The sequence below is a fragment of the Acromyrmex echinatior genome, chromosome 8 (genome assembly GCF_024713525.1).
Source record: "Acromyrmex echinatior isolate Ae372 chromosome 8, ASM2471352v2, whole genome shotgun sequence".
Classification (NCBI taxonomy): domain Eukaryota; kingdom Metazoa; phylum Arthropoda; class Insecta; order Hymenoptera; family Formicidae; genus Acromyrmex; species Acromyrmex echinatior.
Window position 1 is genome coordinate 2,998,054 of NC_141859.1, and position 12,704 is coordinate 3,010,757.

At 34.2% G+C, this 12,704-nt stretch overlaps 2 protein-coding genes across 7 annotated transcripts in view; one reads left to right on the forward strand and one right to left on the reverse strand.

Moving 5' to 3' along the window:
* LOC105150141 (uncharacterized) overlaps positions 1-12,704 on the forward strand; it is a 208,075-nt gene that overhangs the window by 189,101 nt on the left and 6,270 nt on the right. The window lies entirely within an intron of this gene.
* LOC105150136 (inactivation no afterpotential D) overlaps positions 1-12,704 on the reverse strand; it is a 115,616-nt gene that overhangs the window by 31,078 nt on the left and 71,834 nt on the right. For all 6 annotated transcript variants that reach the window (XM_087408614.1, XM_087408613.1, XM_087408617.1 and 3 more), the window contains 3 exons: positions 5,379-5,481; positions 2,131-3,404; positions 1,271-1,857 (listed from right to left, as the gene is read on the reverse strand). In XM_087408614.1, coding sequence (XP_087264740.1) covers positions 1,271-1,857; positions 2,131-3,404; positions 5,379-5,481 — 1,964 coding nt within the window. The remainder of the gene's footprint in view (positions 1-1,270; positions 1,858-2,130; positions 3,405-5,378; positions 5,482-12,704) is intronic.

Consider the following 12,704-nt stretch of genomic DNA (forward strand, 5'->3'; position numbering starts at 1 on the left):
AATATAATAAAAGCACATAAAAATGCCGCGTAGGTCACCAATGACCCACGGCATTTTTGTTTGTATTTGTCATATTTGTTAAATAATATATATTTCGTAATAATTACAAAAAATTACAAAGGTTATTATTGTAAAGAAGAAAGTACTAATGTTGCATCCACATGTGATACAAAAAATTATTTTACAACTACGTGTCATTTTATAGTCAAAATATTAAATATATGAACTTTCCGAATGGAAAGTTCAACGTTGATCACCGGTGACTCGCGCAGCACGAAATGTGTTAATATTATTAAACTGTAATATGCCTCGCAAAAATTATGTATGAAAAAGGAATAGCAATTTCTCATTTGTCCGACACGAACATGGTGCAGAATTTCTCTGGTGGGTATTTCGCGCACAGAGACAGTTAAAATCGCGTACGCGGTGGGACGTAATCACGATGAATTTTTCAGCGTGGCTCGAAATTTTTTTTTTCGGGATGCAAAGTATTCCGACGTATTAGCCGGTGACCTAGATTTCTGGCAAATTATACGAGCACTTCAGGGTTTCTATGGCCATGCATGTAATCCAACCCTAATCGGGAGCGACAAACTACGGGAGTAAATAATATTGTTTGCAAATCGACATTCGAAGCCCCGGGCGACAACGTCGAACTTATAATTCGATCGACAGATCGTATTTGTGATACCGCAAACAAGCTTGTTTACCTCTTTCCACGCGCTGCGTAGCAGAATCGATCGATCATTCTCTCACGAAACGAACGATGATCGAAATTTTCTTCCTTGATGTAATCAAATATTTTATAAAATAAAAGATTTAATTTTTGCGTATATGCAAATTATTTTTCTCAACGTAGAATTGCGTCAATGCTAATGCGCGATAATGTCAACTAATTTTTCACGCTGTTATAAAACCATTCATCATTTAAAACAAATTTTGTATATTTCTAAATAAATTTAAAATTATATGTATATATATATATATATATATATATATATCTTGATAATCTTCTTTATAATCAATAAATTGAACACGTTTCTGCTGGTTAAGAGAAATACCAGAGTGATTCTCTGTAATCCTTTAAAATAAAATTAATATACATATACATATACTAAAAAAAAAAAATTAAATTTTAATAAATATTTGTTTGATTACGATTTAGTAATTTTTTTTAGTGTGTATAAAATTTAATTATTCTTGTGTAAAATATCAACAAATCGATCAGATCTTTGTAAGAGAAGAAATCATTACATAGAAATTCTTTTACCTTGAAATGCCATCATCTTCCTTGCTTTCCTTTTTTGTCACATCTCCGACGCTTCCTGTTTTCTCTGTCAGACCTTCGTGCAGGATCATCAGTTCCGGCCTGTCTGGCTGTGCTAGACTGCCGATTTTGAAGGGAAATTGTTCCTGCTTCTGATCCTTGGCTAATCTTTTCGAACCCTCGCTTCCGGTTCTGCTGAGTCGCCTCTCCTTGACGTCTCTACCATCCTCACCCGTCTGCTCGATTTTTTCACCGTTATCGGAGACTTTCGATAGATCCCAAAGAATCTCCGGCCTCAGATTTCTCACAGAAACCTTGTGATCCTCGTCGGAGCTGGGCCTGCCTTCCACTAAAGTGCTCTCCGACGTCGATTTCGCTAAGGCGGGCAGCTGCAATGATAAGGCGTCGACGATTTCCGGTGATGGCGCCCGCGTTAGTTTCGTTTTAATTATTTCTGGAATGAGATGCACTTCCGGTGGCGAATGAATCTCGATTCTGGTGATTGCCTCTTCAAAGCGAAGCGCAGACGCCTCTTCCGCCGTGATGATCCTGGCAGTCACCAGCTGGACTTCCGGCAGCAGATCGATCATCTGGTACGTGACAGTTATATATCGAAATTAGGAGCCGATTTTATTATTTCTAATTTTTCACTTACAAGTCATTTTTAGCAAAAACAGTAACAAAATTGTTTTTTTTAATAACAAGACAGTGCTGTCTTTAGAGGATTAAGCAAAATTGACCAATCGGTTGACACGATTAACATTCGACTCGATCAATCGAAGGTAGTGAAATCGATTTTAATACAAACAAAACAAAATATGTGAAATATGTGAAATATTTAAAAAAAAATTCAATTCACTCACCTGGTCGCTCGTATCATCAAAGAAGATCTCCTGTACGTCCTCTTGAATTCTGACACCCTTTTTCTCTTCCAACAATGATTCTCTTGAGGACTCTCTGGAGAAGGAGTTTCTCCTTTTTCTCAACGAGCTCGGTCGTTTCGTGGATTGCTGAGCCGCCGGTTCGGGTTGCCGAATCTCTGAAACGGCTACTCGTTCGAGAGTTGGCCGTTGTTTCTTATCCTCCGAGAGTCTCTTGACGTCCTTTGCGAGTTTTGAGTCTCTCAGAGAATCTTTCGTTTCTTCCACCACCTCAGATACACTTTTCAGGCTCTCTTTCCTCTTTGTAGATACGATGGACGTTTCGATTGTCGTTGAGAGGCTCACGGTTTCCTCCTCTTTGCTAATAGCTGATGGACGTTTGACTCGTTGCTCATCTATGACTTCGGGAACGGAGAGCTCTGCAGTTTCGAGGCCGACGCTTATATCAGAATAAGATGGAATGCTATGCCTCGTCAGGAATTCCGTCACCCTCTCGATGCATTCCTGCTCCTTCAAGCTCTTCCTCTCCTCTCTCGATCGTCGATAAGTCTCTTCGTCTTTCTTCGCAAAATCTTCGCCTTCGTGTTTCCGTCTCGACGAATCTTCCTCCATCTTCCGTTCAGTCTTGATGGATTTTTTTCCCGACTTTCTCGATCGCTTCTTACCATCTCCCTTCTCCATGAAGACCTTCTTCTTAGCACCTTTTTCCGACGATGTATCCGACTTCTCCAATGTCTCCCTCGACGTGGACGTTCGTCCTTCGGATTCTACGCTGCTATGACGCTTCAGGCTTTTCCTACGTTCTTGATCCGTTTCTCGCACCGATCTCATTGTCATGGTGACCCTGGATGTATCCTCCGCACTGGAAGACGGCTCTTCCTGAACGGGAGGTACGCGATCCAGCTCCAAGGATGATTGCTTCTTTAATTTCACCTTTGGAGCCACCTTTTCCATCCTCGTCGGCACATCCTTAGTGTGCCTGGGAATCCTCGTCGTTTCCACGATTATCGTGCCGCCATACGACACGATACTCGTCTCCTCGCGCATTGTTTTGGACGTGGTAGGATAGAATTCGTGAATGATCTCGACGTCGTTATCGACATCGATATATCTGGTCGGAGATCTTTTGTCGCGATGGAGTTTGGCAGATCGTCGTACTGGACTGCAAATCGGCGTCATCGGAGAAGCGTCTTTCCAGTGATCCTCCTCCTCGTCCTCGTCGATCTCCGGTTTGTTCGTCGAGGTTTCGGTCAGTCCTGCGTATGGCAAGAATTGTTCGTGAATGTAATTGCAGTATACAAAAAATTTTGCTGAACTATATCTAAAAATTTAGTTAATATTACATCTGAAAGTATTTTTTATTGAATCATCAAAATGTTTGTGTAGGAAACTCAAGTATTGATGAGCAATGCTGCAAAAAATTTTGATATTCTAGCAATCAATTTGAACGTTCTATATAATTATTCTGATGGTTCAACAAAATTTATTTTCAGATTTGTTCTAGTTGAATATTTTTAGATATTTTTCGTGTAGATCTTTGATAATGCTCCATTTTTATTGAGGTGCCTGAGGTAATTTAAAGGAATGTGAAGATCGAATCTCTCGATTAATCGTTTTCAACCCAATAAATTTTCCAATTTTTATTATCGAGGAATCATGTCGATAAAAACCGTATTGAGCAAAATTATTTTTACTATTTATACGAAGTTCGCATAGAAGGATATCGCATGTTATTCCGCGATGTGTTAAAGCGTAGTGCGCTTTTGTACGTTATCTATAAAGGAAATCTAGTCTAATCGCGAGATCAAAATTGATGGTTTTCGTACATCAGACTTGAATGGTAATGGCAAATTGCCACGTTACGAGATATATACATATCTCGCATAGCGCAAAAGGAGATTCCGCTCCTGTCAGAGGAAGAAAGGGGAGGCTCGTATAGAAATCACAATAGTATGTTTCGCGAAACAAGACGCGACATATCCCCGTTTCGGAACAATAGAAATATATGAAATATGCTGGAATATACTCGGAATGTACTCGTTATTGAATGGAGCGTGATTTATACGACTCGTTTTTGGAACGCAGGCGCGATCAATAAAAATTGTGTGAGCAAAGTTATAAGGTAATAATCGTTTTATAACTAAATTAATATTCTTTGAATAAAATTATAATGTATTATAAAATAAAGTTAGTGAATTGATAGTATCGATAATAAAAACAAACGAGCCGAATTAACGGGTGAGATAGAATATTAAATATATACGTAATATTATATTTATTTTAAATTACAGAAATTCCAACATGTAATAACTAAAATTGAATGTTTCAAGATACATAAAGCCCTTCAGTAGTGGTATTAAAAAATATAAATAAAGATTTAAAATATAGATACGCTAAAAAAATTTAACGAATAACTAATATTACAGAAAAAAAATGGACATGTCCGCCTCCATTTATATATATAAGGCAAAACAAAGTCACATTTAGGTTAAATAAACAGGTAGTGATAATAAAGTAAAAAATAAAATTACAATACTTATTATAATACACAATAAGAAACATATTATACTTGTGTCAAAACCGACCCTTGTTAAAATTTTCGATTTTTATTTTTTGAATTCTTAACATTCTCGAGTATTAATTTAACATAGTGAGATTATGTTTTAAATATTTTGTATTAAATTGATATTTTTTTTTTTTAAATAACGCAATTTATGAATAATTAATTAAATAATATAAAAACAATATAGTTTTAAATATAAATTCTACGATAAATGAATAAAAAATGTGTGCGAGAGTGCATAATTTAATATATTATAAATTAATTTTACTGAAGAAATATACTTTCACAATTTGTTTCTAAATTGTCGAAGAGTCATATTTGTATGTCAAAATTTTTACACAATGTTTATATTACTTTCTGTGACATATCATACTTTTTAACACCTACAATGTCTACATCATGTAATATATACATTATGTATATCATGTGTTAAATTGACACAAAAATTTGAATGGATTATGTGGGGCATGTGAAATGTATTAATTTAACCCAAATTTTCTAACTATGTAAGATATTTTAGGATGTTTAATTAATCTTCCTAAAACTTCTCCCATCATTAAATAAATAACAAAAAATGTTACAATTAAATGCATCAATCTCGTTGCAGTTGATTCGAATTTTTTACTTACATCCTCACACGTTATAAAGTTTAGCAAAGAAAATATACCTGATCTCGAAGAAAGCAAGTCTTCAAGCTCAGCTGCGTGATCTGTCGTCTCACTCTCGTTGGGAAAACTTTTGCTCCGTTTGATCTTCGGTGTCATCCTCTGCTACAGAATCGAGCAGCGTAAAAAGTGAGCAAAAGAGACAGGAGTTAGATCATTAGTACAAACGTTGACAATTACCGTTCTAAAATTACGCATTTACGAAGAACTGGCTTGCGTAAGAGAAGAAAGAAGCTGCAATTTCGCAACCAAATGGCAATTATAATTGATATTATTACAGGAATGAATTTTATTTGCAGAATTCCAAGCATTTATTAATTTACGATATTTCTTGAGGAGACGGCATAATCTTTTAATATCTCCGTGCAGATGTTAAGCTTATGATAACATTGATATGAGAGGGAGACTTCAATTGACGTGAATGGTGTTGAAATAGCATAATTTCATTTATATGCATTTGAAATGCATTAATATGTTAATCAGATCGTACGTGCATGTATTTTCACGAATTTTGATCTAGCGGAGATAATTCTGTAGTGAGCGTGCCACGTATTCAGATTTAAATTACGTCGGAGGGTGTATACATTGGAAACATGCTGCGTGCAAATGTAAATACAGATCGTCACAAGGGGAATCAACAATCACGTGAATTCCACGTATATTTATAGCGCCAATTGCATAAATCTCGAGAAACTTTTTAGAGGAAAAATAAAACGAATCGTCTCGTTGTATACATAGACGTAGCTTAACAAATAAGTTTGCTTCGTAATCTCTTTGCTGCCACGATAATCCAGTTAAAGGAATAGTTCCATACAAATAGGATTGTCTAGAAATCCGTGAACATCGACGATACAATATATCGTCGTGCAGTTGAAAAAGATTTTTGTTCTAAGAAAGAGGCTTATATTAAATTCTACTTATATTAAATTCAATAATATATTTATTGAATTCAATAATTACTTAATTAATATCGAAATATGAACTTCAATATACATGAAGCTCAATACTAGAAATGAGATGCTGATCCTTTAATACTACACATTAACTACACAAGCATCCGTAATTAATGCGGCAATGCATTAGAGAAAGATCTATAAAGTGACTAAACATGATTTGCCAAAGGCATATACTTATTTACGTGCGCTGTTAATTAAATCAGATTCAGAGCATTACTGAATGCAATTAAATAATTGAGCGGATCGAATAAATAATTATACACGTTTTGAAGTTGTTCAGTGAATAATTTTTTGTTCGATCGAATATATAGAACGATTTACAAAACATGTTTACGCAAATGCTAATTTATAATTAGAGTGAAAATGCTCATATATTTTCAAAACAAATAAACAAAGTCGTGGCTTATTTCGAGCATATAATTAGACTGACTTTAAATTAATACAATTAACATAACAATTGTAAATACTATATAATAATCTAAATACAATTAATAAAATAATATTAAAAAAATATGTATAAAATTACAAACGTTTCAGCTTACAAAGCCTTCTTGAGTGTATAAAGCAAAAATACATTATTAAATTAACCAATTAAACGAACCAATTAGATAGCGCATATAATGAAATATTTACAAACCATCAGTAATAATATGTCAATTTATGTAAGATTCGAATGTCAAAATGTTAAGACAGATTACAAAATAAGAAGAATAAAATACTTCGATCAAAAGTAGACTAACATGATGTCCTTCGATAAATTTTTTGCCAAATTCCTCGGTTAAAAATGGAAATCCAATTTATCGCAAACTTGAATCATTCGATTTGAGAGTTCAATTGTTACGAATATTTTATGATATTGTTAATTTATATTAAAATACTGTAATTAAAAATCTCAATCGGAGATCTGGTCAAGTACATTAAAATTAGAAGTTATCTGTTACTCGTTTGAAAATTGACAAAATTGATTGCTTATGATAAATAATATAATAGCAGTATCATAATATGTTCAGAGAATATTTTAAAATTCCACATAAAACTCTATGCTCATAAAATCTGATATAAAAGATAAATGCATGTAATTAATAAATCTAAAATTATTATAAGCTTTATAAAAATTTTAGTATTATATATATATATAGAAAACTAGAATTAATATATATTTTTATATATCTTATTTTATAATCTTTCTTTGTCAATAGGATGAACAAGATAATTAATTTATTTCAAATTTTGTCATCTAGCAAATTGCAAAAATAAAGCAAAAAAAGTTAAATATTTAAGTGCATTGATGAGTATATGCTTGTAAATCATTATATTATTTGTCGATAGAAAAGCAAATTTTAGCTTTTCAACACAAATTTAATCATTACGTAACACCGTTGTGCTATTCGTCGATCGATTCATTTCTTTTGAGTCATTCGAGTAATTCGATCGGCGCATCAAATGGCGATTAACCCGCTCGAATGGCAAAGGAATTAGTCGGCACTCTCCGAGCGTGCGAACAAAGCGGATAAGAGTAGTTATGCAAAGGCATTTAAATTGAGAGACAGAATTTGCTGCGCTTGCCTGAAAATTAATTAATTTCTTCGAGCTGTCAAACAATTTTTATTTGTCATTTAATGCGTATGGAACATTTAAATAATAAATAACATCTTCTATTATATGTACAAGATGAGCAACCTACTGGAAAGAAATATGGAGACTTACCTATAGAACTTGATATATTTTATCACGAAATTCTCATCCAACTCATGCAGTTTGCGATAAGTCGCTAATTATGAGGGATTCGTGTTGAGTACCAGTTGCATTACGGAACATCCATATTATTTCGATAGTCTATTTCTTACGAAAATAATGCTCGTACACAAAATGAATGATTTCGCTGAAATATCTAAAAAAAATTAGATAGATACAGATCTGAAAATAATTTTGTTGGATTATTAAAATATTTATGTAAGCAATTTATAAGTATACTAAGCAAAAAGTTTTGACATTCAAACAATCAATTTGAGCATCCTAATTATTTTGAAAGTCCGACAAAATTATTTCCAATTTTATCAAGCTAAATTTTTAGATATTTCTGCCAACTGTTCCTTCTGTGTAGCATATAACAAAATTCGATAAATAAATTTGCATAAACCAATTCGAAACCATCAATTTCAAATAATAAAATTATTTATCAGTAAGTGGATTTATTCTAAAATTCAGTTCGGATTATACGTTGCAGGAAAAATCAAATTAATTAAAGATTTTTTGACTAACATTAGCGGCAATATAAAAAAAAAAACAAACTTTCGAAGGAAAAAACGCTGCGAGAATAATTCGAGTGATATCTGATTAATAATATTTCATATCTCAACATCATTTCATATCATATATGTGCGTTCAGTATATTTCTATATTTCTGATAAAATGTAACAAAGTTAGTGATACAATTTCACATAACGATCATAAATTTTAGATACATTAAGGATGGAGCCGAGGAAGAAACTACAAAATCGTTGTTGTTTAAAATCATGCTCGGTTTTAGTATGTTATATAAGAATTCCTTGCTTAACTTAAGTAAATACGTCGACGACGTGAAAAATCGAAGGAACATGTCGATAAAATGTCGACTGTATTAATTCATTATTAAGCATATTAATTATTAAGCTCACATTGGCGAAAGAGAGAGGTCCTGAATAAACAAATAAAAGGATGGGACATACGTTTTGTTCCTTCCTTCTCGATTTTTTTTCTTTTCCTTCGATTTCGCGTTTTTTAATTAGTGTGAAATTATATTACATTCCTTGTTCTCTTTTCGATTAATTGTTATATTAAAATGGGCATAAACGAGGACATAGTGCTTGTTCATGGTACTTTTATTTTGTATTTCTGTTTTGGTTTTTTGGTCGATAACTGCAGTAAAGGTATAACTCGTACGGGAAACGGATCCGCCTCGGCGCTTATGCCTCGCTCTGAAAAACGAAAAAGATACGTCATCATTAGAAAGATACGTTGTGTGTGTGCGTGTGTGTGTATGTGTGTGTGTGCGTGTATGTGTGTGTGTGTGTGTGTGTGTGTGTGTATAGTTTGAATAATTACGTGTGACTTATGGTTCTTCCGACAATAAATTTTTACCACGTCGCATTTTCGCTAAACTCTACAAAGCGTGCGAACGCGACTATAGCTTGTGTGTTTTTAGTTTATCTTTTTTTTAAATTTCTGTACGTAAAATGAAACAAATGGTTGTTTTTAGAAAAATAGGGAAAAAAGTGCATACGAAGCGTCTCTAAAGGAAAAAAGACAATATTACGTGCACTTAATGCATCACAGGAAACGCATAATGGGAATAGAGAAAATTTATGTTCGTATTTTACTATAAATATAATTATGTGTAATTATATATTTTATATACATTTATATATATTTTTAAATATTTTATATAGAACGTTATAAATCTTTATTAAAAAATACTTGTAAAATATCATAAATAAAACAATTATGTAAACATGGAAAGTGAAGATTTTCCGGTGCATTTACTGTATCAAATAAAAATTACATTTTCACATATTTTTGCGTCATATATAAAGATGCAAAATATAAGAATTATGATAAAAAGTCAAATATATGATGTTCATCTATCCATCAATAACGTTGCGATAATTACACCTTTATTAAAAAAAAAAAAAAGAAAGAAAAAGAAGAAGTTCCACCGAACATTCAACATCAACAGGCGTGGAGCAATTTTATCTTTTACGGAATAACGCGAAGTTCGTGTTTCAAAAAGAAAATTCGCACACGATAAATCTCGAAGCTAAGTCGAGTCTCGTTTTCTCAGCGAACGAGTCCAGCTGTTCGTAAAATATCTGGCGAAATTTTTCTTGCGGTAATAAGAATAACAGCGCGAAAAAGATACTCGGGCGAAGAAGAACTGAAGAAGGCCGTTGTGATAAATGCACCTGGCGCAGGTGCCCCGATAAGAACAAATGACTTACGTAATAACTGTATCTGCTGTACGCTTCCAAGAACGTGCAAAGAATCGTGTCTTCGCGTAAGTAATCGTCAATTTTGACGAAGAAGCGCGAAAAGTTCTGTAAACATTTCTTTTTTCCAGTTTCTTTAAGAATGGAGAAAGAACAAATACGTCAACGAGTTTTGGAAAATACGTACTTTCGCGTTGGAATGTTTTCTTCCCTAATATTTATTACTGCGTACAAGTTATTTTCAACTTTTGTAAAAATGTCACAAGTATTTTTATAAACTTCATTATATAAATAATAATGATTTATTATGATTTAAACATTTCTTCTTTAAATTCTAATTATATTAAATTAATCCATCGTCTAATCACCGTACTTATTTTACGTCGTCTTTATTCAAATCTATTTTTAACTTTTTGCGTGTTGTTGAGAAATGAGTTTCCGACGAGATACTCTCCGCGCTTCACTTACAGCAAACTTACGTCACATTTTCTTGCGAACAGAAATACATAATCTTTCTGTTCGCGCGATGGTTAATTTAGCAGAAAGCTTTTGCGGGATGCTTTACGAGTCATTTGTCTAAACTATGACTGCGCAACATTTATTTCAGCATCGCGCGATTCTGTTATCAATTACATTTAAATATTTAGTCTGTGTGAAGCGAGCTGTTGCGAGCATGCAGCAACACGCGACAGATAGATCTATTAGGAGGCGCTTATTTGCTTTTATTTATCCATTAATGTGCGAATTGTCATTCTATGCAAGCATTTGCAAGAGTAGCGACTGTGACTGTCAAGTAAATCCGAATGGCAGAACTACCGGAGGAAAAAACTTAATGTGCATCCCTGAAGTCTGAGATTGCATTTTGCACGCGCGTCAATAGGAAAAAACTTTCATTTGGGTTATCGTTGTCTTTACTGTTGCAAGAAAACGGTTATGCGTATGTGCGAATATCACGAAGAGAATCCCGTGTTAAACGTTTTATGCAGCTTGCGTAAATGAAGCTTGTAATAGGCGCTATGCACACAGCGAGGAAAAGGGTGGAGAGTTACAACACAGCGATAAACGACAGCGACACCGGCGATATAAACGATAAAAGAAAATGACAATGGCAATGAAAAACGGTGATAAGAGTTATACAAAGAACAGTAATGACAACAGCAAAAACGCGTGTGATAATAGTAACGATGGTCAATAAATGACAGCAATAAGGATTGATAATCGTGACTTTCGCGTGCCTCCGAGACTCGGCTTTAAAGATAATAACAAGAGCTTCACGTTCTAAGCGGTGAAGAAATAAGGAAGCCTGGAGGAGAATCGATTTATTACGTAACTTGCGGCTCAGATATCCCAGCGGCTGCCATCGAGGCTTATGTGTACCATCCGTTTCGCCCGTTCGAAGTAGTTCGAGTATCGGGAAGGCGGTCGGAAGAGTTCAGGTATAAACAGGTTGCGAGTAAGTAGTAAACGTACGTATCGATCCCCACGAGCCTCTTGATAATAGTGAAGAAAGGTGCCAGTGAGTAGTAGACAGTAGTGGAATGGTAGTAGAGCTCTACAAAAAGGCGAAAAGTTTGACATACGAGCTTGCTTGAGAGATCGCTTGAAAAAAAAAAATAAGTCGCTTAAAGAGATTTTGTGAGACAGCAAAAGGAAAATGCGACATAGAAGAAGAGAAAAAAAAAAGAGAAAAAAAATAATCATGAAGTTAACGAGACACTTAATATGACTTTCAACTTGTACTTGATCTTTTACTTGCCTCGTTTATATACGTTCTCACGATATTTCTCATTGTCTTTTCTTTTCCCCTCTTTTTCACTCTTTCGTCTCTTTTTTTTTTTTTTCGTTCTCTCGCCTGGATTACTTTGCCGCCGGCTCGAATCATTCTCTCGCGCTTTCTCTTTCACTCCAATTCCTTTCATTTCAATCTCTCCCGTTCACTCTCTACATTTCTCTTTTCCTTTTTATTTCGTTTTTTATCTCAACTTCTCACTCTCATTCTTTCATTCATATTTCGCATTCATATTTGCTAATAGCTTGTCTCAAATATGTATCAGCTATTTTTTTAAAACTACTCTCTCTCTCTCTCTCTCTCTCTCTCTCTCTCTCTCTCTCTCTCTCTCGTACTCGCCCGACTGCAAAGAGACAAATGGCAAATGTAACATACTGCAAAGAAATCATAATTCCTCAAAATGAACTTGCAACTTGCTAAACAAAGATCACTAGTACGATCGTGTGTGTTCGTGAGTTTCGAAAGAATTTTGAAAGTAATGTGAGAGAAGTCAGTCGAATGCAATAAAGTTTGTTTTGTTCGGCTACTCTACCAGGCAACTTTCATTCACTATTACAATCGTTTTGTTCTGTACTTACTTAGTTTTGTGATGGTCGGCAATATAAACCCCATCCGCGG